At 37.2% G+C, this 27,915-nt stretch overlaps 1 protein-coding gene across 1 annotated transcript in view; it reads right to left on the bottom strand.

The window, feature by feature from the left end:
* spef2 (sperm flagellar and cilia associated 2) overlaps positions 1 to 27,915 on the bottom strand; it is a 54,993-nt gene that overhangs the window by 12,483 nt on the left and 14,595 nt on the right. Inside the window, exons 14-29 of the mRNA XM_088336260.1 lie at positions 26,921 to 26,955; positions 26,739 to 26,842; positions 23,468 to 23,709; positions 22,255 to 22,324; positions 22,012 to 22,172; positions 21,779 to 21,931; positions 20,562 to 20,662; positions 18,675 to 18,802; positions 16,477 to 16,615; positions 16,276 to 16,413; positions 3,869 to 3,991; positions 2,700 to 2,759; positions 2,438 to 2,627; positions 2,180 to 2,314; positions 504 to 642; positions 366 to 438 (exon numbers count right to left, since the gene is read on the bottom strand). Coding sequence (XP_088192386.1) covers positions 366 to 438; positions 504 to 642; positions 2,180 to 2,314; positions 2,438 to 2,627; positions 2,700 to 2,759; positions 3,869 to 3,991; positions 16,276 to 16,413; positions 16,477 to 16,615; positions 18,675 to 18,802; positions 20,562 to 20,662; positions 21,779 to 21,931; positions 22,012 to 22,172; positions 22,255 to 22,324; positions 23,468 to 23,709; positions 26,739 to 26,842; positions 26,921 to 26,955 — 1,991 coding nt within the window. The remainder of the gene's footprint in view (positions 1 to 365; positions 439 to 503; positions 643 to 2,179; positions 2,315 to 2,437; positions 2,628 to 2,699; positions 2,760 to 3,868; positions 3,992 to 16,275; positions 16,414 to 16,476; positions 16,616 to 18,674; positions 18,803 to 20,561; positions 20,663 to 21,778; positions 21,932 to 22,011; positions 22,173 to 22,254; positions 22,325 to 23,467; positions 23,710 to 26,738; positions 26,843 to 26,920; positions 26,956 to 27,915) is intronic.

The raw sequence follows: 27,915 nt of genomic DNA, 5'->3' as shown, positions 1-27,915 counted from the left end.
TTAAAAAAACTGTAGAGGAAAATAATTCAATTGCGGTTTTGCTTGTTTGTACAAATGCATGGTTGATAAACACAAGAGATTACATTTTAGTGATAAAAATGAGGAAAAAAACCTCAATAATCGTTTTATAATCGAATCTTCCACCACCTCAATCGTAATTCAATTGTGAGACTCCAAAAGATCTCCATCCCTACAGCAAATGTACACTTCTTATGCCATTAATTTACTCGTCCTGCCCTCGTGAGAGTGGTTTCTCAAAAACGTGGCCCCTGAGTTAAAATGAGTTTGACACCTCTGTTTAAAGTAAAATGAAAAAAATGCCCATTAAACATAAAAGAATTTAAGACCACAACAGTGTTACTTACCAGCACCACTTCATTCTGAATCTTTTCAGCAGTCTCTATGAAATGGCGCACCACTTCGGCAAGTTGGTCAATACTTAAAAAAAAAAGTTTGAAACAGTAATGGATCGTTTTTAACAAATATAATAAAGAGACACTGACCTCTTCATTTGTGCAACATAATGTGCTTCTAAGCTATCTCGCATGTCAGTAAAGATTTGATCTGCTCTGCTTTGCAGAGAGTTGACCAATGCCAGTGCGTGGCCCATCACGTGCTGAATTCGTACCTTTGTGCAACTTTCTGGAGAAACACACAAAGATATAAGTTGACAATTTAAAAAATGAAGAACAACTTAAATGCCATCCAATGTGTTTAAAGCAAGTTAGTGATTTGCTTCTTAGATACAAATATTTCTCAAAGGAACAGTGTGTATCATTTGACCACTAGATGCTTTTTTATGGCAGGGATAGACAAATTACATCCCTGTTAAACATCCATCCATCCATCATCTGCACTGCTTATCCTCAGTAGGGTCGCGGAGGGTGCTGGAGCCCATCCCAGCTGTCTTCGGGCAGTGGGCAGGGGACACGCTGAACTGGTTGCCAGCCAGTCACAGGGCACACAGAAACAGACAACCATTCATTTGCTGATTCACACCTAGGGACAATTCTGACCATCCAATTAACCAGACATGCATGTTTTTTGGAATGTGGGAGGAAACCGGAGTCCCTGGAGGAAACCCAAGTAAGCATGGGGAGAACATGCAAACTCCACACAGAAGGATTCGATCCCATGACCTCAGAACTGTGCCGCCGACGCGCTAACCACTCAGCCGCCGTGCTGTCCCGTTACACAAAAGCGGTAAAAAAACTAAAACTATATTATATATGTACATAAAATTATTAATAAAGTACGATTAATAAAGAAATGTTGTTTAAGTATCGGGCAGCACGGCGGGGCAGTGGTTAGCGCGTGTGCGGCACAGTTCTGATGTCATGAGATCGAACCTCCTGTGTGGAGCTTGCATGTTCTCTCCGTGTTTGTGTGGGTAAAAATGTAATGGTGTCCAACCCCAAAACGGCATTATCGATTAGAGTTAACAGTTTTTATTTATGCAAGTTAATAGGTGAAATGTTATAATAAGAGTATTAATAGTTGTAACAGCAGTGTTAATAAGTTAGCAGGAAGGGTTGGTTTGAATTAATACTTGAATACATGTCTTGCACTGATAAACATGCTGCAGTAGCACATGGTAAATTTTATATTACACTAATTGCACACATGTCATGTTTACAGCCTTAAAAGTATGTGGATTATTTTTAATGTGCAATGTTTACCTTTTTATAGCGTACACAATTTATTTTTGATGTTGTTTACTTTGTTTGGTGTGGGTTATTTTAAGTGCGTACATTTTATCAGGGAATTCACCGGGAAGCCAAGGGGGCGCCAGTCTGCAAAAGTTTGGGAACCATTGTAGTGCAACCGAAAACAAGTTCTAAAAGCAGAGGGGAAAATACAAACTACCTGGACTCATCGTGACTCAAATGCACCACTTTACTTCAAAATCTTTTGCCCGGCCTTTTTTAGGTATTTGGATACCCGTAGCAGCAAGCAAGCAGACAATTATGTCAGCTCCTTTAGGTGAGGATGATCTTATATCAAATAAATGCCAATTGCCCAACCTACAACTAGTTTAAAATATACAGGTTTATGTGTTCGTTTTGGTATTTTTACTCATATTTAAATCAATGAATGACATTTTTAGGAGGCGCTGAATAATACACACTGTCTCTTTAAAGAGTATTTGCAGGTCTGGATGACATTCGACAAAACCCACCTTCATGCTTTAAAGCAGCAGTGTATTCTTTGATTATGAGTTTCTGTTTGACATTTTTAACAGCTCCTGTTGTCTTCTCCACCGTCTCCACAGCTGGTGGTGGGCTGCTGGGTGCAGGAGGAGGCGACGGAGTACCTAAACACGAGATATGAATATATGATAAAATACAGGAAACCTTGTCCTAATACAGGACTAGCGGCCCTGGAAGACCAGGTTTCCCACTTCGCTACAAAAACCAACCGCTGCGTCTGCTCCCACCTTTCTGTTTTTTATCTTTATTTTTTTTGTTCGCATTATCTTTCTCTTTGTCCTTTTCCTTCTCTTTTTCTTTCTCCTTCTCTTTCTCCTTTTCCTTCTCCTTTTCCTGTGCTTTTTCCTTCTCTTGAATTTTCTCCTTTTCTTGTGCATCTTGTGTTTTTAGCTCCACCTGCTGAGGTTCTGTCGACACCTAGACATGGACAAAAGTGACTGCCTTTCGTATAAAATAATCTGGATGAAATACTCACACAAGCGGCATTACCAATTTACTAATGACTGCAACCACGTCTTCATGTTTTTCCATCAGAATCTCAATAAGCTCCTAGACAAGAATATTTCACAAGTTTTAGTCTGACAATATTAATGTAGTTTACATTTCTGCACAGAAAGCCTATACAGTAATCCCTCACTGTATCGTAGTTCACTTTTCATGGTTTTGCTACTTTTAATTGTGCATTGTGTTCTGCGTTTTGATTGGCTGAACAGTCACCCCACCCAGTTTCTGCCTGTGTCTGCCGAATCATCAATAACGTTGGATTATGAATAGAACCTATATTACTTACGTGTAAATCTTTTTAAATTTTGAGATTTTCCTAAAAGCCATCATGTCAACGAAATGCTGTGGACTGAAGACCAAAAAGGCAAACATTTTGACTTCTCGTCATGCTAAAGGATTGTAAAACCATTTTTACCCTACATTTTGTTTTTCAATAACCTCCACATAACGGCGACAAAAAAACACCTGAATGAAAATGTGGATAGTGCCCTGAAATAATTATCTGTTTGAAATGAATAGTGCAGTGGTTACCAACTTCTTTTTGGAGCTAAGAACTACTTTTTACTGAGAGCTACTGATTGGCGCAAAGAACTACCATTTTAATATACGTCCCTAAAATAACTTGTGTTATTACTGTGTTGTTACAATGTTATTACCAGGTTGTAATTATTACAAAGTAAGTCAACCACTGAAACATCAGGTCAGTTAGAAACCAAATTTACTAGGAAATCACAATAACCCGTATCCGGTGGACTATTTTAAGAACCAGTCCACGTGCTATTCAGGTGTTCTTAAAGGGCTACATGGTGCCCTTCGGCCCCAATTTGAAGACTCCTGCAATAGTGCACTGAAGCAGGAAGATTCATTTTTAAATTCTAATTTGATAGTTAAGAAGTTTTGGAAAAAAATAACAAATTTTTAAAGGACAGTAATATTTGTTAAACAAGTATGTGAGCCAGTAAATAGCGTTATTTTTTTGGATTTTTTAAATAAAGGTTTTTACTTTGTCAATTCTGACTATCACGGGTCCTTTTTGGAACGCAGCACTGCGGAAAATGAGGGATTACTCACTGTAATGTACTTGACTCACAAACTAATTGGGACATGAAACTACTAAGAAAACACAATAGCAAGAAGACAGGAAACTGGATTACCTTTGTAGGTGCAATTTCTGAGATGTCGATGAGGGGGATGGGCTCCAGGTGTTCCTGTTGTCCGGCATTTAGATAGTAGTCTCGCAAAATATTGCGTGTGTTCTGAAAACGGCCTAATTCCACCTGTGTAAAACATAGATTTTCATTTTGCAACATGTAGAAAAAAACATTGATTGAGTAAATGTAAATATTGTGCTTTGCAATGTACTTCACACTTTCCCGTTTACACACACTAACTCAGTGTTTTTCAACCAGTGCGCTGGGGCACACTAGTGTGCCAGGAGACCGAAATTATCTTTCCATAAAAAAAGCATGCCATTGTTCAGTACATTTCCTTTTATTCCAGTGGTCAGCTAAAAACCTGTAACATTCATCTACCCGGCAGCAGTTTCAAAATTGTTTTACCCTTTATATATTAATTATGAGTTAGACAGGGAAATGTTATTAATACCTTATTTTGTTTGATGAAACTGTTGAAGATTGTACTCCAATAGAAATAATATAATTAATCAGTGCAAAAATATTGCTTCTAATTGTACTCGTTTGGATTGATAATTTCTTGTTTAAAAAAAACAGAAGAAGTTAATGTAGTAAAATGAAAAGTCATTGTACTTTGCTCATTTTAAGTATTACTTTTATATTATATTAGAAAAAGAAAAATATGTAATAAAACTAAAAATTGATGGAGTTGTATTTATCCTACAGTTGACATTTAATATGTTATATGTGTTCTCAGCCCGTAAACTAAACTCCAGGGCCATGAGTTGTTTTTTTATGTACAGACTGTGTTTTTGTTCTCACATACCAACGAAATACATCCTGACCTGGCATCCCATAACTCAAGATTGTTCTTCACCAAAGAGCCTGGGAAAAAGGAGTTTCCCAGGACCAAGGTCACCTGTCATCATTGGATGGAAAGCAGACCTTCGAAAGAAGACTAATCAACTCTACGTAGCAAAGGCAAAAACTGAATATTAGAAGGGAGGTTTTTCGAGGAGATCCTCAGAGCCAGAGCCGAGCCGAGCCAGAGCGCAGCAAGCAGGGCAGAGCGAGCGAAAAGATGTCTAACAACAGAATGTCGGCGGCTCTCAATATGATGATTAATAAAGTAACTAATTATAAAGAACCGATTCTCTTTGTCCTATATTGCAGAGCGTTTTATTAAAAATGTTGGGGACATGAACCTAACATTTAATTGGTCCTTCGAAACCGGATTCCAAGATACCAGATGATTCCAGGACGCGAGAGGAAAATCCAGGAAAGACTGTGGCCACAGCATAAAGACCCTTTTTCCGGGACTGGACCTTCCCTCGCGGGCTGGGATCTGACGGTTGACGGAAAGCCAAGGACTTAGAGAATCGTGAGTAAAATTTATTCGTAACATTGTGTGCATGTAGATAACCGGTAAAAGAAATTGACTCGCGAGCGGGGGGGGTAGATTCTTAAGGTTTAAGAATCCTCCGTCGAAAAGATTAAGAATAAAATCTTAACAGAGACAAAGATTAAAGAATCCTCCGTTGAAAACGAAAATTACGGTGGGCAGATTCTTAACAGAAAAACCCTGACAATTCTAGACTCTATCAGGTAAATAGTTTTCAGACAGTTAAAATTCCGCGGGAGGTGTGGACTCCCCTAACCCAGCGCTTTAAAGTTAGTTAAATTTCACAAGGATGTGCGGAGTCCTCTGTCAACTGAAAATAAGTGGAAAGAAAAAAAAAAAAAAAAAAAAAAAAAATAAGAACAAGCGATGTAAGAGCGTGATCACGATAAAAAACAAGACGTCTGTGTGATTGAGAGAGAGCGAATGAAAATAAAGTTGCCACTAGGCAATTGTATTTAATAAAAAAAAAAAAAAAAAACACCGACAAAAACAACAGTGAGCTTCTGTGGATGCTTGTAGGCAAGAAAGCTCCACTTGAAAAGGTAGGAGCGAGCCTTACCACATGAGTAATTAATCGTTGTCTTGTTGAAAATAACCCGGTGTTAGAATACCCTATGTATTAACACCCACCAAGACTAAATTGCAGACTTAAAATGGGGAAAGGACAGAGTAAGGAGAGACAAAAATATAAATGAGCTATTTAGATGCGTTAAATCAAAATAATGCCAGAATAATACCGAAAAAGATAAAATATTCCTGTTTTCAGTTCAAAAAATTGGTAAAAAAGGACTGGGAAGAATAGGAAAAATCTAATTGAGTGAATTGAAATACACTAATTTGAGATAAGGGCATTTTTATACCAAAAAATATTGAAAAAATTGTTTATAAATACTTTTTTTCTCTTTCAATTAAAATGGAAAAAATGGATTGAGTGAAATTCAAATGAGTAAGATAACTCATAAATAAATAGATGCCATTTTCACATTAAATAGGTGAAGCTAAAATAGTAGATTTAATTGGTTTAAAGAAAAAAAAAAAAAAAAAAGGGAGAGAGAAACATAAAGGGGAAAGTTAATTAAATATTAAGAGAGATAATTTGGTGAAAATTAAGTGAGACTAACCTTAATACAATAGATTGGAAAAAAAAACTTACTTTTTCAACATTGAACTGTTTTAAATCTAGAGTAAGTAAATGGGTAGAGTGGAGCACATTATAGAGTGCTTTTGAAGATCTTCATTGACTTGAAATGCGTTGTTTAGATGCAAACCATTTGCGATTTATGGCATTACCTTTGTGGAAATACCGTAATGTATCCTAAAAAGGAGGATAACGAATATACAGGGCCATATAGTGAACCGCGTCGATTAATGGCTGCTGCCTCTTTACTGAGGAAGGAAGAGCAGGCACACAGTAATACGCCTCGCTCCACGCCGCCCCCACAATATGCCAAATATCATTCACATGCGCTAATACCCCCCAGGCCATTTACCCACTTCCGAGGAGAAGCCGTGAAGATGGTAGGGTTTTACCGCCCGATTCTCAATGGCTAAAAGGCCAAGTGGACCCCCTTATTGACAGAGTAAAACATAGATATAGATAACGAGAAACTGATTAATCCCGAGTAGGTCAGATCATGGGTCATAGCACAGCCTTGGCAGTGATTAATTAAAAAGGGAGTTATTTTTCTGGGTTGAATAATGGTTTTAAATCTAGAAGGGGGATTCACACGTGACACCGAGCAAGCTGTGAATAATTAAAAAAAAAAAAAGAGGTGAATATGAGGACGCAGGAATTAAGTGGACACTAAATTAAGGAGAAGATAAGGTTATAGTTATAGTTGATACAATATTTACACAGAAATATTTGCATGTAAGATGTTACATACAGTTGAGATTTGTGTAATATGCATTTGGTGAAAAATAGTCAAAACATGTGACAGTAATTTTATAGATAAGCTATAAAAATAAAAGAAAATTATATAAAGGATGAAAATCTATTTGAAGGCAAATGAACATAGACATAACATATTGTTTTGCTTTAGAACAAGAAATGAGAGAATTGCAAAGTATTACAATAATAAATTCGACTACAAAAATACTGTAGTGATACAAAAACTACACTATTTTGTTGCCATAATGAGAAATATTATAGACTAAAAAAAAAAAAAAAATATATATATATATATATATATATATATATATATATATATATATATATATATATATATATATATATATATATATATATATATATAAAGGAAGGAAAAGTTTGATTTTACAGCAAAAGTGTTGCTCTAACGTTGTTTTTGAGATTCAGAATTTTGGTTCTTGTCTCATTTGGACTCAACAATCCGCTGAGGAGAAAATGGAAGAACGGTGAGGAAAAAAAAAAAGTAGCATTACTAACGATGATGAAGATATTTGAATGGGATGAACGATGGTAAGTGAAAAAACAATTTTTATGATATTAAAGGAATATGTCAACAATAAAGGCGTTACAGGTGAGAACCAGAAAAGTTTTGTGTTCATATTCGGCCGGTATGAACCATAACTATGATAAGTAGATCTCATCTTGTTGGAATCCATCACAGCGATCATCGAGCAGCGATTGGAGGACACCCTGAACTGGTTGCAAGCCAATTGCAGGGCACACAAAGATAGACAATTCACTAGCTCATTCACACATAGGGACAATTTGGACCAGTCAGTCCACTTGAAATGCATGTTTTTTGAAAGAGGAAAGTAAACCGTAACAATGAGAGCATGCAGGCTGGCTTGGAACACACACACCTGTTCCCAGGTCCTTAGTAATGCCGCACACGTGCTGGCCACTGCGCCACCGTGCTGCACACACATATATAATATATATCTCATCTCATCTCAGCAGCTGCACCGCTTATCCTCAGTAGGGTCGCGGGGGTGCTGGAGCCCATCCCAGCAATCATCAGGCAGTGGGCAGGGGACACCCTGGTATATATGATTTTTTTTTTTAACTGAACTATCAATAATGATAATATGATAGGAATTTTGAATTCCGTGTACTAGCTTGCTAAAAGATTTATAGATCTTGGCAGAACCCCCCGAAATTTAGTGATACAAAGATCGAACTTATAAATCGGTGACAAATATAGTAGATATCTGCGTATTCATTCAGTTTTGATCATCGAATTATTAATTTATTTTCTGCATTTGTTGATGGTAATTGCGAATAACAGGCTTGTCTTTTTCCATTTTTCTACTTACTGTACTTTTCTTTAACATCTTAGTACAACATAATTCGTGATATCAATCATCAAAGCAAATGAGCCGTTTGAAAGCAAGCTCTCTTTGATGAATTGAACAAGGGAAAAAGCCGTTTGTCTAATAAAAAGACTGACCTTCGCTCGACAAGAATTACCAACAACAATGACGTAATCTCGAAGCGACGAGATCTCATTAGCGAAGATCGGCGTGCAGGAAAATAAAAAAAAACTCGTACAGCAAATTCAAAATAACGACAAAGCTTGTAAGGCGTTAAATCTTTGTTAAAGAGTAAACTAAATGATAATGAAAATTTAAAGGAAAAAAAAAAGGTTGCGTACCCAGCATAAATGATGCGTCTTGGACAGGTAAGCGGGAAAATGAAAACACTGAGTGTATAACACAAGATAATTATACAGAATAGTATAAAAAGAAAGAATATTTGAGTGAACAACTAATCATTTTTCGTTGAAAATGCGAATAGCAAAGGGGATATAACTTTAAGACGTGTAGTTTTGCTCTTAATAAAGAAAGGACGATTAAAGCAATGAAGCTGACTAAAAATGGTCCATAATTTTAGTGTCAATCTTCTTGTTCGTAAATGGACAAATTCAAAAGAGGCGTAAGACGTAAAAAGATTATTTCCTTAGTTGTTCTCGTATTACAGAAAAGAAAATTCGAGACTAGAAATAATTAATAACGTAGCTGAAGCTATTTCAGTCAATGAATGAAATGATTCTTTTAAACAAAGGAAAAAAAGAAAGGTATTAATAGTCGGACCAGATCATGTTGATCTGTATAGCCTTGATCACAAGGGATCTCGAAGGGCTGCATAGAACATAGACTAATGCGTAGAAGCAAAGATTGTTGCGCAGAATAAAAGATAATGAATAAACAAAATAAATACACTCAACAAGATGGTTCATGAGTAACGGGTATGTATTGCTGTATATTGAATCAATAACAAAAGATTGATTATGATTACAGAGAGAAGAAAATACAATTAGAAAAGTTATGACATTAAGTTCGATTTGGCATTTTTAGAGATTTTTTAGATCTTTTGAGATTTTTGATGTTTAGATAGTGTGTGGGTTTGGAATTTTGACAAGTTTAGCCCAAAGGACAATTGGGAGGACAATTGATTACACACTGAATTTTTTTTAGAATGAGTGTTACGATTGACAAGTGATAAACAAATGTGTAACAAATACTGACTTATGGTTTGGTTAAGTTAAAAGGAAACGGTTTCTATGGAAGAGCATTTTTACAGTAGAAGACAATAAGAAACTGATCAATCTTGAAGAGTCATAGGAAATAAAAGTAACGGATTAGTTGATTTCGAGACATATCGGGCTAATTTAAAAATAATTGCATGGGAAATAAATGGGTAGAAATTGATTAAACTAAGATAATGTCTACTAGTACTTAAATTTAGAGAAACATTTAAGACATAGAGTAATCCGGCCAATTTACTAAAAAAATCCCACTACGTAAGCACAGTGGAATTAACGAGACTCTCAAGTGCCAGTGAATTCCGCAAAAAGACTCTTTCTAAGTCTCCAAAGGACATATAAATCTGTCAAAAAGAGGCCATGGACTAATTTGCTGAAAGAGCCAAAGACATCAGTCATCCATTGTCTGCGCCGCTTATCAACAGCGAGGCCAAGGGAGTGATATGGAGCACATCCCAGCTACGCTCATAAACAACGAGCTCACGGGAGTGTGGGGGTAACACACACGGCGAGACGTAAAGTGTTGGGCCTGCGGTCGAAAGGTCACATGTCCTTTGAATGTGAAGAAGAAAGCTCTGCTGAGCAACACCAAACAGCGTGACTAGGCCAAGATAGTATTCAGACATAAAGTCAAATAGATAGATAGATAGATAGATACTTTGTTCATCCCCGAAGGGAAATTCACATTTCCAGCAGCATCCCTGAGCTGAGAACAAACAATCGAGAACAATCGAAAATAACACGGGAGCTGCTGGAGTGGCTGCCATTCGTGACGGCGCCGGAAGAAACGATTCAATTTGAATCATGTACAAACAAACAAACAAAATATTATTGCATATGGTAGCAGTTCTTTTATCGAGCAAAATATAGAGTGGTTTTCGAGTGCCCTCTTGGAAACAAATGAAAATCATGGAACTTCAATGGACGCTCAGATGCCAATTTTTGAACGCTCATTGTAAATCCTGTTGCGTTTTTGCTTTGGAAAATAATTGTTCATAAGTATGAAACTGATTGTGCTTACTTGAACAATGATTTGTGTTTATGGTAACTGTGTGTACAAAATAATGTATGCCATAGCAGCAGTATTCTTACCTGACCCACTCAAGTCACTGTTTAAACAGCATAACTGGCTTATGGATAGATGCGTACCGCATATCTCGTTGTGCAAAAAGAAGAGCATCAAATGGCAAGACTTGGAAAAATTAGTGTACAAAGGAGAAAGGCTCTTTTCTGGTCGGTGACAGTGCAGTCAGAAGTACACTTAATAGAAGAACAAGAATGACAAATCTTTTTAACCGGAGAGGACGAGTAATTCCCGAGAAATTATGGTCTCAGGGGCCTACTGACGTGGGCCTTGTAAAAGGGGCATCCCCTGTAGTAGTCAGACCAAAAACAGAGCATCGCCCTAGAATAAAACAATATCCACTCAAGCCAGATGCTATGGCTGGGATACAACCAGTGATTGAAAATTTAATAAAAGCAGGGGTGTTAGTGGAATGTGCCGACTCCCCAGTAAACACGCCACAACATGCACTCTTGGTTAATATCGTGGACCTATAACAACTCTGTGACAGTGACTGTGCCACCAAATGCCACCATTGTGATGTCCATACCGATAACCTCTTTAAAAGGGTTCCAGTGAGGCAGTCTAGGGAGACAGCCAACACACATTACTGGGCAAGGGTGGGAGGAGTACTGGTGGTACGTGTTTGGACACGGAGCGTTCCAAGGGTGGGAGTATTTGGTTATAACGGAAGCAGGGGAGTACTGGACCCCAGGGGACAGCTCTGAGGCCCAGTATTTCAAAAAATCGGGTTAAATTGCAGCATCAAGGAAGCAATTTACAACTGACTATAACCGTTACAAACCAGACAATTCGACCTCCGGGATCAGATTTTTTTTTTTTAACAGCACGTGCTAGGGTTTCACGTTATGGGCCTGGTCCTCGGGCATGGACCCCTTTTTTCCCGGTCGTAGTGTGTGTAAATGACAGTATGAAATCGACTGATCAGCCAAAATTAAGTAACTACTCTGTAACGACAAATATCACATCAGTAAGCATGTCAGTCGAAGACATTAATGGGTGGTTCAAAGTTACCACAGGAATTTCAAGGATAGATAACAACTGGTTGCTAATGGCTGAGCAGGCGGCACATGCTGTCATGAATGATTGTGTTGTGTGTAGTCTGAATGATATACAATGTCACCGAATGTTGACAGTCAATATAACATTTAAACCACTCTCCCGGAGTGACATCTGGTGGTGGTGTGGAGAAGACAAGTTGTATGATAGACTACCGTACAATACCACGGGATTGTGTGCATCTGTGTCTCTTATTTTACCTGTGTCTATAACCGCCACCACAATCCCTGAATTGCTAACATCTGTGAAGAGCTTGTTATCACATGCATGGAAAAGTAAAGGTCTACCTATGCCTGGAGTGAAAATGATCCTACATACATCGACAGTATCGGTGTTCCAAGAGGCGTACCAGATGAATACAAATTAGCAGATCAAGTAGCAGCGGGTTTTGAATCTTTGATTTGTTATTGGTGTACAATTAATAAAAATGTTGACAGAATAAACTATATCCATTTCAATGTGCAGAAGTTAGGAAACAAAACAGAACAAGGTTTCTCCGCCATACACGAGCAACTCTCTGCTACCTCCCTCATGGCTTTCCAGAACCGGATTGCTGTTGATATGCTACTGGCTGAAAAGGGAGGGGTCTGTTCTATCTTTGGTGACCAATGTTGCACGTTCATACCGAACAACACGGCAGCAGACGGAAGTCTGACAAAGGCCCTGGAAGGCCTCAGGTCACTTAACAACAAGATGAAAGACCACTCAGGAGTTGACACATCAATGTGGGATGGTTTTGGAGATACGTTTGGGAAATATAAAAAATATTAATATATGGCTATAGCCGTTTTTGCGGCAATTCTCACATTGTGTGGATGTTGTTGTATTCCGTGCATAAGAACATTGCTAACGAGACTAATTACAACAGCTCTTGCCCCAATGCAGGCAAAGATGGTACCTTTGTATGCTCTGTTGCCCTCGGACACCGATGCTGATGATGACTCTGGCAATTACCATAAAAATGACGACGGTGAAAATTGTAATGACACAAATGTTGATGATGATTGCCTGTCTCTGCATTTTCATGATTTTTACTCAGATCCTGGTCATTATGACGACAACCTCTAAGTGTAACAACTGTTGTTGTGTTCATGATTTCTCTGTTGAAAATCGTATTGCGAAGTGACAGTTGAATGAAGTATTAAATCACCGATAGGATAAAGAGGAGGGAATGATGGAGTTGTATTTATCCTACAGTTGACATTTAATATGTTATATGTGTTCTCAGCCCGTAAACTAAACTCCAGGGCCATGAGTTGTTTTTTTATGTACAGACTGTGTTTTTGTTCTCACATACCAACGAAATACATCCTGACCTGGCATCCCATAACTCAAGATTGTTCTTCACCAAAGAGCCTGGGAAAAAGGAGTTTCCCAGGACCAAGGTCACCTGTCATCATTGGATGGAAAGCAGATCTTCGAAAGAAGACTAATCAACTCTACGTAGCAAAGGCAAAAACTGAATATTAGAAGGGAGGTTTTTCGAGGAGATCCTCAGAGCCAGAGCCGAGCCGAGCCAGAGCGCAGCAAGCAGGGCAGAGCGAGCGAAAAGATGTCTAACAACAGAATGTCGGCGGCTCTCAATATGATGATTAATAAAGTAACTAATTATAAAGAACCGATTCTCTTTGTCCTATATTGCAGAGCGTTTTATTAAAAATGTTGGGGACATGAACCTAACAAAAATAAAAAAAATCAAAGAAAAAAAAATCGTAAAATCCAAAATTACTGTAATATGATTAACCAAAATAAATAACCTGTATTACCTCCAGATCCACGGTGACCACAAACAATGATAAAAATGTTATGCTGTCAATTTAGGCGACATGATCAGTTAAGCTTTAACATTTTTTAAAAAATGAATTGATATCTTAAAGTTTTTGACAGAGAGTGTGCCTCAAGATTTTTTTCGACTAAAAAAGTGTGCCTCGGCTCAAAAAAGTTTGAGAAACACTGCACTAACTAACCAATAGCAGCATCAGCCATGCAAGACTACCTGGTCATTAGGGATTCAATGTCTTGCCCAAGGACACTTCTAAAAAATAACTCGGAGGAGCCGGGAATCGAACCTCCGCTTTACCTCCTGAGCTACTTTTTCTAAAGTTTATCAATAAGACAAACAATGTTACCCAATGGCCTACCTGTCCATTAAGGCCAATATGAGAGATTTTGGATGCAATCCGAGTAGTGAACATGATGTAGTTTGTTAAGTTTGGTCATATAGCTGACCATAAATTGATATGAATTTATTGATTTAATTTATTCTCCTTACCAATGTAAGTGTTTATATCTTTGGGTGCGCTAAATAAATAAAGGTTGATAAGTTTATACATTTATCTGTTCTGAAAACCCTCCTCTGACTCATCTCCTAAGTTAAAAAAAGCAGATCCGCCGTAAAATAACAGTAACATTATTTGCCGATGGTGACAATGATGTAAACAGTGCATAATGGTCAAAATACAGAACAACAGTGAAGTACAACAATCAAATAACGACCTATCATCTTATGCATTCTCCTTTGCAGGTGTCCCGATATTGAAAACAGAATAAATGTATCAAAAGTAACACCGATCAGACAAAGAAACAAATGACTCCTGGTATCAAACAGCCTAAAACTTGTTCTAAAAAAAACTGTTTTTAACAAAATACCAGTTCAAATTTATCCAAAAGTAGATGTCACACACGAAGGAAAATGTGCTATGTTCAGCCTTTGAGAAACATATAGAGTGGTCTTGGAGTCTCCTTTTTTGGATAACATAATGGTTGATTGGTGCCTAAGGAATGGAGGAAGAAAGATGCAAAATTTTGGCGGCAGCACAGACGCCTACTTTCGAACTCTCATCTCTAATCTTTTTTGTTGTTACTTTGCAGAATAATTGTCTTTAAGTATAAAACTTATTGTGATATTCAGTATTTATTCATTTTAATGTTTTTTACAAAACTAGCTACTCTTGTTTAAATTGTTGTTAGAATCACTCAGTTTACACTACTGTTCAAAGGATTTTGCTTAGAAATTCCCTTATCTTTTTAAGAAAAAGTTTTTTTTTCATTGAGGATAAAACAAGCCGAAATTTGCCCCATATAAGTTTAACGAGACCAATGACTACTTAAGCTGCAAATATCTGGTTTTAATGCAATATCTACATAAATATATAGAGGCCCATTTCCAGCAAACAGCACTATATTGTGTTTGCTAATTGCATTGGAAAGCTGATGATTGATTAGAAACCCCTTATTCAATTATATTAGCACAGTTGAAAACAGTTTTGCTGGTTAGAGAAGCTATCAAGCTCATCTTTCTTTGAGCTAGTCAAGTATCTTGAGGATCATTTCAGTCTGTGCGATAAAACTATCCAAATGGCCAGAAAAAGAGATTTCCCATGTGAAACTGAAATGAAATTAAATGATCTGCCTTTATATAGCGCTTTTCAAGTCAATGACTTCCCAAAGCGCTTTACATTGTGCTTCACATTTCCCAATAGCGGCCGTGATCTGTGCAGCCATGTAAGGCGCTTACCTGCTTATTGGGGGTATTGGGGGTTCAGTGTCTTACCCAAGAACACTTCGGCATGAAACACGGACAAGCCGGGATTCAAACTGGGATCCCTTAATCCTAAAAACGATCGCTCTACCTCCTGAGCAACTGCCGCTACTTGACGATTTCTTCTTGTTTTAAGAAATAAAGGCAAGTCCATGCAACAAATTGGCAAGAAACTGAAGATCTCCTACAACAGTGTGTATTATTCCTTTAAGAGAACAGCACAAAAAGGCTCTAACCAGAGTAGAAGAGAAGTGGGAGTGCATGTAGTTTGAGAAGTAAACAATGTGCAGCTCCTCAACTAGCGGATTTGTTAAATGGTACCAGCTAAACACCAGTGTCCATACCTTAGGTACCATATGCACTTCTGTCTACTTGTGTGTCTTAGTCTAGTGTGCCCCAGCATAGTCTTTTTTGTTATCTTCTAGACACAAAAGGCTGAGAGAAACATAATTTCAATTCTATGCTTACGCTGCAGAATTGACAATAAAGCTGACTTTGACTTTGACCAGTGTCAACATTTATGGTAAAGCCTTGACTCCGATATTGTGTCCTTTAAGGCAGAATGGAAAAAGCCATGTCTAAGAACACAAACATTGAACAACACATTTGAAAACACAAATTTGTCTAGGTAACCCCGAACTTATCAACGGGAGTGTAGCCTAGAACATATCAGTGTAGTTAGCAAGCTAACAGGACCCCATTGTACTTGGTTTTAGGGTTTTCGGCGACCTTAGAAGGGTAATGGTTGAGGACATTGTCTTGATAAACATCAACTTAAAGTGAAACAAGTCTGGTTATTTTGAAAGTCATTCACTGGCTGTCTTGCTGGTGAAAAATGTGAAACTTCAGAGAGGTTACAGCACCTGTTACCTGAATAAGACTTAAATGATGGTTGATGAGGATAGTGGCATGCTCTTCCAGCCATTCCTCACTCATAAGCACGGCCCGTTGCGTTTCATCATCCTCCTTGTGCGTTTCCACAATGTCCCACAAATGTTCTTGTAGGTCCTGTGCGCAGATATCTCAGTTTTTACACTTAAAATATTAAAAAAATGAATCATGTTTACTTACATCTAGGCGTTGAGCTAACTCCGCTTTAGTCTCCTCGTTTTTCCTCAGGTCATCTGGGATGGTATTGTAGTCCTTCTGCCACTGAGATACCAATTCCTGCTTAAGATCAGGTCGCTCTAGGAATTGCTTGAACTCCTCCCTGGGAATTTTCACGAGTCAGAACAAATAAATTACAATGGACTGTACAAATGTAATGAAGTATTTTTCAACCAGAGTACCATGGGACCATGCCTAGTGCGGAGCAGGAATTTTCTCAATTGTATCTTTAAAAAAAAGTATGCCATCATTAAGTATCTTTGCTTTCTTCCAGTAATCAGTCGAGTAACTAATAATCGTCCTTATCAGTAGGTGGCAGCAGAATGCATTTTTTTTTTATATACCGTACTAATTATCTGCTTGTGATGAAGCACAGTGGACATATATTTAATAAGTTATTTTGTTTGTTTCAAAAGCGTATGACATTGTTCAGTATATTTGCTTTCTTCTAGTGATCAACCAAGTAACTAACATTCATCCTTATCGGTAAGAGGCAGCAGATTCATTTTTTTCTATATACCAAAAATCTGGTAGTAAGGTAACACATAGACATTTATTTAATAAGTTAATTTGTTCATTTCAAAAAAGTACGCCACTGTTCAGAATCTTTGCCTTCTTGTAGTCATCAACAAATTAAGTTTTATCCTTATCAGTAGGTTGCAGCAGATTACTTTTTTGTTCTTTTTATATACTAGTCAGATGCTCATTAGGTAGCACAGGGAAACCTATTCAATACATCATTTTGTTTGATTAAACTGTTTAAGATTGTCTTTCAAAAATGATAAAATAAATCAAATAAAGTAAAACTATTGCACACAATTTTGCTAATTTAAAGTATTATTTTCTTTAAAAAAAGTCTAAATTATAAAAGTCGCAATAAGGCTTTTTTTGTTCCACTGGCAGATAATACTTGCTTGTACAGCACTAAGTATTCTTTTTGTTTTATAGAAAAATATAGAATATAGAAATAACTATAACCTTTGGAAAGCATAGTAAGATAAAAAATACAGCAAAAAAAAAAGTGAATGACCTGTTTTACTTCCTGAGCCAGGGTGAAGATAAAATAATAAAAGTGCTACTGTTGATTAAGGTAAAATGATAACTTACGCTTAAAAACATGAACCTGGTGACAGTTATTAATTCTTTGAGGTTTTGATTAAAAAAGTGTACCTTGACTAAGGAGCTTGGGAACCACTGATCTAACCTACACTTCATTGACACTTTGTAGTTCGTTCTACAGTAGTTTTGGCACCTTATACAGCTAGTATCTCTTTTGAACACTATATTGTTAGGCACAACTAAAAACAGAAAATTTGCCAGAAATTTAAAAGTGTGCTTTATAGACCAGATATACAGTCAATAAGATCAGAAATGCATAATTACTATGAAATGCTTTAACATACGGTTACCATTTATGAACGAATCAAGTCAATTTAGTCGTGAAACCACATTTTCAAATGAATAGATTCTATTTTTTTTCTACTTTGCTTTTACTGGAGTTTTTGTTTCATGCGTCTTATGGCCTGGTGTGCATTCCATATGAAACAAATAACTCACAAAGAAATATTCTGAGGATGCACCTTATAATACGGAAAATACAGTACTTGGTTTAGGATCATAAAATTGACCACGCTTAAATTAAGGTATTGTTGTATTGATGAATGTAACAATATCAAGACATCACTTTATGATCAATTTTACAATATTGTGGGTAGGTTGTCACTATTAATAACTCACTATTCTGTAAAATAAATTGTGATTTTTGTTTTTAAATTTATTGTAAAAATCATGTTGTGCAAATAAATAGTGAGGTCCATTTTCAGGTCACAAGGTTCGGTTTTGTGCGGCTATTGGCTCACACAGCCAAGAATTCTGGTCTATGCCGTCCACAAGGATATATTCGTGCTAAATCAAGATTAAATTGTTTATAACAACATGATAAAATGTATTAATGGTTTGATTGATTTGCTGACACTTAAACAGCCCCATATTAAACTGCGATAATAAATTAACCAGCAGAGGATGCCAGTTTTTCACAAACAGAAATAAACTAATTCCATGATTCGTTCCTGTACAAAAAGTAAAAGCGCTTCTATCTGAATCTGAGGATGACTGATTTATCATTTTGTGGGAAAACACATTTTCAGATAGTTGTAATTTACCTTATATCATACAAATGTTGGTCAATAAGCGTGCGTTCTAAGCGCAGCTCCTGCATCACAGCCTTTATACCGCAAACATAGGAATCACATATTGATTCCCACTGGTCGCACAAATACTCCGCTTTGTCCTAAAGAAAAACAAGGAGAGAAAAAAGCAGACGGGAATTATTCCATGGTTAAGCGTTGTGATAGGCGACAACCAGTGTTGAAACTACCCCATTAAAAAAGAACGCGTCCCTGCAATGCAATTAGTTTCTGTAACGCGTCATTAATAAAAGTGGAACTTTGTTGACACTGCATGGGGCATTCCTGCGTTGTTCTTTTCAAATGCAGATCTCAAATTCAGTTTTTCTTTGACAGCTGAATTCTTCAGAATTATTCACGTTGTCAGAAATAACCCTCGATCGGCCAGAAACATCCCCTGGAGGGTGGGCATCTTTATATTTACCTACAAAGTACAACTAAATACAGTTACGCTATGCCGTCTAAAGCGCAGAGTACAACGCCGCAAAGTTTATCTTCATGAAGATATTCTTCCTACCAAATGTACTCTCATCTAAGCCGAATTTAGAACTTTTGAATTAAATATTTAAATTGGGGGGTAAGCTAATATGCACATATTTGGTTGTGTATCACCAGTAGCGAGTAGTCGGCCATGCGTGGAAAGGGGGCCGTGACTTATACAGGAACAACAAACCGATGGGAAAACATTTTAAAGCAGTTTTAAGGGGTCGGCTTATATATGTGTATATTTTCAGACTATAAACCGCAGGAAAGATGGTGTTGAGGAAAATAAACATCCGGTAATGTGGTTTCTACATCAATGATATTAGCATAGTCTGTCATGTTTGCGTAGGTGGACCCAAAGGCAGGAAAGTCGGAGTAAAAGCAGGTGTGCTCAGAGAAGTGTAGTATTTATTGACAAAAACCAGGAACAACAAACAAAAACAAACTAGGCCTCAAAACAACAACCCAAGTGTCCAAACCAGAAATTAAAAAACAAATTGAAAAAGGGACAGAAGACATTATAGAACTTGCATGTAATATGCAATGACACAACCTCTCGCCTGCATCATTGAGCACGGTTACCGCCAAGCTACTTGACTTCCTGTGTATCGAACCCTGTCCGAACAAAACAACCTCTGTTTGATGTACTAACCAGTGTTTTTGCACTTTGCTTTCACACCAAACAGAACAAACTAGCCGGATGGAAGCAGCAGATGGACAATGTGGGCAACACCATCCAAGCTCAGACAAAGATACGATTAACACAGGAACAAACAGTTTCTTGTTTCAAGGCTAATTTTAAAAGGGGAGGGTAAAACACCAAAACACAATTTGGTTGGACCAACTCAAGGAAATAAAATAAAAATTGGCGGGAATCTCCAGATATATGGCGGCCTCGGCAGAAATACCTTAATCACCTGACGTCAGTCCATTTCAACCCACGTCCACAGTCAACTATCCCTTCCAGTTTTCTCGCTCCAAAATTTTATCCCGGGAATACGATAACATAATGTCATTCCCTACCCAATGTGAGATCCATTTCAGAATTATGGCCGCCGCATTTCCATCGGAAAGTTCTAAGGTTGCCTTCATGTCACGTCCCAGGGACTCTGGTCCCAGCCTTTTGTTCTTTCAGTGTACCAAACTCTTGCCTGCCCTTTTAGGATCACAAGTAATGTCTAACAAATTCATGACATAACCGATCCTCATCATGAAAAATGCGGCTAATATTCAGGTGCGGCTTATAGTCAGGAAGTTACGGTCAGTAATTACTTTCAGAGTAGTGTGCTACATTTTGGTGTCAGTAATCAGGGGGGCAGTGATTGAGCTGAATTACTTAAAATAAGTAACTAGTAACTGTAACTAATTACTGTTTCTTACCGAGGACAACGGATCATCAACGTAGACCCAGCCGGGAGTACCTGGGCAGGGTGAGGTTGAAGTGGGTGGGGAAACTTGCATGTCCTCATCGGCTGCTGGGTCTGCAGATTGGGCAGAAATGTTAATTCAATTCTAATGACTTCCACTTGAGTCACCATTCTACTGCTGTAATTTGACACTTAACATACTTTACAAGCCAGACTTTGATTCATTCTAGTTTCCATACTAATTTGATTTGAGTAAATCAGTAATCTCCATCTCACTGCCCAACCTGAGAAATACTGTTTATCCTCTTTCTATCATCCGCATTGCATACACCGACCTAGACTGGTTGTAGTAACAATGTCTTACTTTAAGGACCACACACAGTTAATTTACCCGAAGTCCATCCGATTTGAGTCACACACAGTTGTCTCACACATGAAATGTACATACAAATTTGACACTTTCTACATCTTGGTGTATAACTCCCTTTCTAGTATGTCCTTCTCCATATAAGTGGTTCTCCAGTCGGTGTACCAGTAACCCTTAGTGTACTAGAAAGCACTTTAAGGGTCCTTGATACTTTCAGGGACTCACTAGAATTTTGATCTGTAACAGTTGTTGTAGTAAAAGTATTTTATTTGTTATTCTGTCTAGGGTGTTTATATTGCATTGTTTAATCTATTTTGCACCTTCTGACTCCATTTTCACAACATTGTGTACTGGACAGTATTTTAGTTGTCTTACAGACACTGTTATAATTGTATTTTTTTCTTTTTTTCGTTGGACTTCCTTTTGTTCTGAAATAGTTGTGACATTTATATATTTTTATACTGATAATGTTTGCATTGGAGTAATTTAATAAAAGATAAATTATTTTAGTGACAAAAATCTTTGTGCTGTGCTTATTGTGATTAGAAAAAAAATGCAAGGGGGGTTCACATATTCAATAATGATGATGTTTCGAAGCGAAAAGTATCAGTATTGGATCAGTATTTATCAATTCCACCTTGTATTTATTTGGATTGGACCGATACCGACATTCCAAGTATCGCCCACTCCTAGTACTGAGCTAAGAGAAGAGATTTCCCTGTAAGTACACCAATAAAATAAAAGGGTGAGAAACCCTATGCCAATAATAGGCATCATTGTTATTATTTATCTAGCGTGAAACCTGCTCTCAAGTAAGCTACACTGCAAACAATTATCTAAGCGCATTTCAAATATGATCTTACCTGTTGGATTGACTTGGTCCTCAGTAACGTTTAATTGGGATTCGTCATTTTTGACGTCTTCTTGTTTGACGGTGGCCGTTTGGGCAGGAGGGGAAGACACCACTGGTGCTGGGGTCTCCAAAACCTCTTCCTCCACAATTGGAAACCTCGGAGCTAGGTAAACAAAGATCATGAATCTTATCCAATAAATATGTTCTTGACAAAAAGGTTTCTCCCTAAGTATTGAATGTCACCTTCCAGTTTTTCTTCAATTGCCTTTTGCAAGACATTTTTGACGGTCAAGGCCAGTTCTGCTTTAGATATATCCGCTTTCACACGCGTCAAAATACTTTTCCTGCCAGCATTTCCAAACCACTCTTCAAGTTTGACCCAAGTATCTTGAAAGGACGTGATCCTGAAAGAGCACAGCGGGTACCGTAATCAGACTAGAGATGTAAAGTCGCACCTAATCAAGTTAGATCATCGGATTTTATTACCTGTGTGGAATCTGCGCCACAAACAATCGGCTGTTTACGTGTGGAGAGGCGGATTTTTGTTTGCCTCCATCTTTATAGGAAGGAAATGTCCAAAAAATGTGATATAATCCTGTTGAATGTTTTTTGGGGGGCACAATTCCTGAAATACTAATCTACTGCTGCAAGCAGTATTGGGCACAGTACTGAAAAAAGGTAACACGTTACAGTTACTTCATTTAAAACTTAATTCAATTATCGCAGATTACTGACACTAAAAAGTCGTGTTTTACTTAGATCAAATTTCCGTATTTAGTTGCAGAAAAGCCGACCCTGTAAAACTGCTCTAAAAAAGCCGAAATTTAAAAAAAAATGTGTACACCAACCTGTGGAAGCAGTAAAGCCTTCGTATTTCTTGGCCTGTGCAATCTTGCGAGCTTACAAATTAACACTTAGCCGAGACAATCCATATCCATTTTTCTCTCTGGGCTTTAAACCTTTTAAAGATCTCCTTATCCAATAAAAAGACCAATACTCAGCACACAATTTACTGTAAATTCTGTGCTCAAGTTTGCCCTATTGATTTCCCATTAGTTTCATATTCCTGTATAAGCCATGCCTTCCTCCAAACGCGTTGCCTACCATTCGCTACTGGTGACACACAACCAAATATGTTCATATAAGCTGACTCTGATTTCAGTATTTTCATTTCATTGATGTAAATTCTGCTTAAATCAAGTAATCAATCAAAACATATTTAAATAGTACTTTTTAGGCAACATTTTGCAACTCAAAGTGATATATATATATATATCATTTAATGTACAATGACAAAATAAAATCCACTATTTTTCTTAACCTAACAACACAGAATGATTAGCATGAAATAAAACAAAACAAATAAATAAATTATATTAAATAAGAGTACATACAGTATGGAGAATATCTACATGACGAGAAATTCAGCGTTCTTGTACTCTGTGCTTGAGACGGCCATATTTGTATTACATTGTATTTGTTGGTGAATACAACCACTATTCTGGAATTGCGTATAACGGATCGAGGGATGCACGTGACCAGGTAAGTAAAGCAAGAGTACTCAACAAATAGAGGACACTAAAATGAATTTTCTGCTTTTATGAAAGGGCGGAGTTACTTTGTACCATGTTAGTCCCAACACTGCCAGCGAGGCAAACATTTATAGAACCTTTTACTTTGCGGATTTTTTGACACTTACCAGTGTGACTGACTGCCCGTTTGGCAGCACACTGATCAGGAATATCTAGCAGCACAACTAAATCGAGTGCAGGCAACGGGGGTGGTGGAGGCGGAGGATTGGGATCAATGGCGAGGTCTATCCTTCGGTCCAAAACTTCATAACCCGTATCCCAGGAAGCAATGGCTCTTTCCAGTAGATGGGCCTGATCAATATTGACAGGAAATCCGTCCAGGATCCATCCTGACTCGTACGGAACCTGGCTGCTCACAAAATGGCAATTATCTATTTAGTCTGTGCGCATGCCCTAGAGTGAATCATTACATGTGAAAAACTTTTTCTTCATAAACGTTTGAAAACTAACTATTATTAAAAGTATCGCAAATAAAAGAGATGCTATTTGGGAAATCCCAAAAAGCCATTGTAATACAACGTAGTGCATTACTGACAATGACAGTTTTTTGAGAAAAAGGCTAAAAACTGTTAACAAAATTTAAAATGTAAAACAATACTTGCACTTTATTTGTCCTTTTTTATAAAATCACCAATAAATTAGCATTGATACAACATAATAAGTTGTTTGAAAGAATAGCTAATTTCCGTACGATAGGGGCCTTATGGTTTACGGATTTCTTATGCGATATTGGCCTTACCAACATGCAGTAATACCACTATCCAAAAGTTAATAAAAATATAAATAACTGAGAAAGTCTTTTTACCTTCCATGCATGAAACAAATAAGAAAAAAAAATCAGCAGTGCCATTTTTGCACAATGTTGACGTAATTTAGAAAAAGTTAAAGAATTCGAGTTTGTTGAAGTGATTCTTAGCCATTTTATAAGATGGGTACCTTGTACTGCATAAACAGTATTTATTAGTTAAGAACATTGTAGTGATGAGTAGATTCAGTCATATATTTGACCCAGAAACCCTTTATATATCGTTCACAGATCCCTTAACCAACAGCGTAGTCGAGGCACCAATTTCTGTGGTGCGTCTTGGGCATGTACAGCCTGGTTGCGCCTATTCTTCTCCAGGCAATATAATCTTTGTGGTTCAGTCCATTGATTTTGCCTTTTTTAAGTTATTGTATAGAGATTTGGGGAAATAAATATAGAAAGGGTTATTCGATCACAGAAGAAAGATATTACGATTCTGCATCACGCTGCATAGAAAGACCACACAACTTGAAGATATAGTGAACCTTACATTTCTATTATTAATATACACAGCAAGTAAAAATCAACTCTCAACAAATATTCAACAGTTGTTTCTCTTCACACATGTAAGGATTTTTCTAGCTTTGATTTTGAAAATCGTTAGTATTGAAATGAATTGTTCTTTACTGCAATCAGTAAAGAATTTGCCTCTAGGTGTTGCTCGAGCTCCACCATAACTTTCTTTTTCTCTGAAAAATGCAAGAATTTTCTCCACTGATAAAAAATTAAATTATTTTATTACTTGAGCTCTTTGAGTTCTGATATGAATTTATAATCCCAATAAAATGTATTCAATGAACCAGGCCGATGGAAATAACTCACACAATTTACACATAGAATTATTGATACAAAAAAAAGGGGAGGTTGGGGGCGCAGTTTTGGGAGTTTTCGACCGTTGAAAGTTACAAGCACAAAAGAACGTTTCCCGCTATATTGCTCGTCGATTTGGGGGGATTCCCCTGTAAAAAAAAAAAAAAAAAAAATTTTGAAACCATCCTCTTAATTGTTGTCGCAGAGAGATTTGGTCTCGTGTTGCGAGTGGTCGCAACGTATGGCCCACGCGCTAAGCTCAAGGCCACAATGCAGGCCCGCACGGCCGCACCAAGCAGCTTCATGCGAGGCGGTAGAAATGAGCGCGAACTATCGGCTCAGCTTGACCAGATCAAGGTTTTAGATATCTGATCATGCCTCTATGAGCATGGTCTTAGATATCTGATACAGTATCGGGTCATTGAAGTTGCTAAACTTGTTAGAAAGCCAAAGAAGTGAGATATTTGTGTAAAGTTCTGTACTTGAGAATGCCCCTCCAATCGACATAATTACGTATGGTGTGAACATTATTTTATCAATACATAGCCTTGGATGTTTTAATTACATTCAAAACTTCATGTTATCAGATTTCATTATGGTACATGGTGAATTGGTACGTTCGGCAACTGTCCAAAAGGGGATGCCGTCGTTCCATCCATTCCAAAGTTCTGAGTTACTTGAAAGTTAATTTAGTGCTGGGCTTATTTGCTCTACACACACTTACCATCCTAGGCACATGTCTCAAACTCATGGCCGGCTAAATAATCTTATGTGGCCTGCACGGGCTTAAAATGTAGGAGTGTCTGAAAATAAAAGGGTTGAAAGAGTGCTTTGACCAAAAACTACATTCCCCACAATGCTCGTCATATAGGATACCCGCAAAGTGACTGCTCAGCATCACTACACGACAGTGTTTCCACATCAATGTCAATGAGTGATATGGAGAAATAAAGTATCCCAAAAATATCCAAGACATTTTTTTCATATTCAAGATATTTTATATGTGTAAAGCGACAGTTTTTCAATACAACTGTAATGTTTGTGACTTCAATAATTAATCAATTCAGAGTCATTTTACATGAAGGAGTAGTTACATTCTACATACAATTCAATTACATTTAAAAATTACATCAGGCCTTTTGGGGACAGCAATTACGCTTACGTGGCTCTCTGTGAAAATGAGTTTGACATCCCTGGTTTAAGGGGAATCCAGGATTTCAAGGTCCAATAGTCTTGTAGAATACTGAAAAACCATTGTGCCTCAAATTCACAAATTCACAATAATAATAAGTTTTATCAATTTAATCTAAGTGATGGATAAGTCAATTTTAAATTCGCCTCAAAACAAATTCATTTATGGAAGTATTTAAATGATGACCTTGAAAATGTCCCTATATAAAAATTATTTACAATACGAAGAACTTTTTTAAAAAAAATCTTTGGGGGAAGATTTATATATTAAGAGCTTCTTTGAATATTATATGTTATATAAGTCACTAGCGGTATAATTGTAGGTTTGAAATGTCTTTTAATTTCAAATTTCTGTTTTTGGGGTAAGATTCTGTTGGCTTGTTATTGTTTTGTATAAATCTTCCCTGCAAGGAAAAATTCAGCTTCAGCCTACTTCCTTCATATTGTAAATCAGTTTTTTTGTGTGCAAGCATTTTATTGTTTCTTTCATTGGTTGTTGATGTTTTTTTGTGTTGTGCCTAAATAAAAATCCCCACATCATTATTCTATGACTGAGTGCAACGCAGTCCTACCTGATAGCTTCAACTACAATGTCCACCACCAACTCATTGGGGATTGCGTTGCCTTTGCTCAGCTCTTCTGCAGCAGCTCGTCCCAGGAGTGCACGGATTGATAACTGGAACAGGGAGAAAAGGAGCATTTGGTTGTTTTAAGAAATACTTGATTCTTTGTTATTCGTCAAATGTTCACTTACATTTGTTGGAGATTTCTCCTCTTGACCGTACAAATCTGAAAATGAAAAAGGACAAATTGCACCAATATTTCACAGGGTTAGTTATATACAGTGATCCCTTGTTTATCGCGGGGGTTAGGTTCCAAAATGAACATGTGAAAGGCTTAATTCGTGAAGTAGAAACCTTTATTATATTTTTCAATAATTATACCATTAAATACACTACAATGGCTTGAAATCAAATGGCAAAACCTTTTCACAGGCCCAAGCATTCATTTAACATATATAAGTACTGTATAGTGTTAACATGTATTTCTGACCAATGCCTACTGTAAATTCAAGACTACAAGCCACTTTTGTTATTGCTAGAGTTTGAACACAACAGCTTTAAAAATGGTTATTCTTTTTTTCCCATGGCAGCACCAAGGAAAATGACAAGCTGCTCTTTTCCACAAAGAATGTGCTCTAAACACAAAACACAGTCTGGAAAAATGTATGATGTACTTCGAGATAAATTAGTCGATGTTTGAGCTATCATTATCTATATGATACATAATATGAGCTAAACGGGGGATAGGATTCACGATATTTTGACTTTCTCACCAACAAATTAAGCCTACAATTTATACCTAAGACTCTAACAGCAGTAGAAGTTATCTATCAAAAACGCTACACCTCTTTTTATTATCATCAATGTCAGGTCGCGAAAGTTCCTTTAATCCTTGAGGAACAATAAAAAGCAAATTTAATTTGGTTCATTAGAGCGGCAACCACCAATAACAACATCTAAAGAATACACTTCTGTGTTGCCATCTGGCAATATTCTCCAAATTATGGTCGCCTTGTCGCCTTTGAAATATAGGGCTCACATTTTACACAAACGGCCCCCGTTCGCATAATTTTTCGGTGCAAAAATAAATATGTGCTCTTCTATTTGATCCCTATTTTGAAGGGTAACATAAACAACCCAGAGCAGAATTGAAAAGACGCAGCTGAAAATCGCGTCAGGTATGTGG

This window comes from Urocampus carinirostris, chromosome 5 (genome assembly GCF_059441175.1).
Source record: "Urocampus carinirostris isolate Australia breed hairy pipefish chromosome 5, RoL_Ucar_1.0, whole genome shotgun sequence".
In the NCBI taxonomy this organism is placed as follows: Eukaryota; Metazoa; Chordata; class Actinopteri; order Syngnathiformes; family Syngnathidae; genus Urocampus; species Urocampus carinirostris.
The sequence above is the reverse complement of the archived record's forward strand: the minus strand, read 5'-3'. Positions and strand labels throughout refer to the sequence as shown.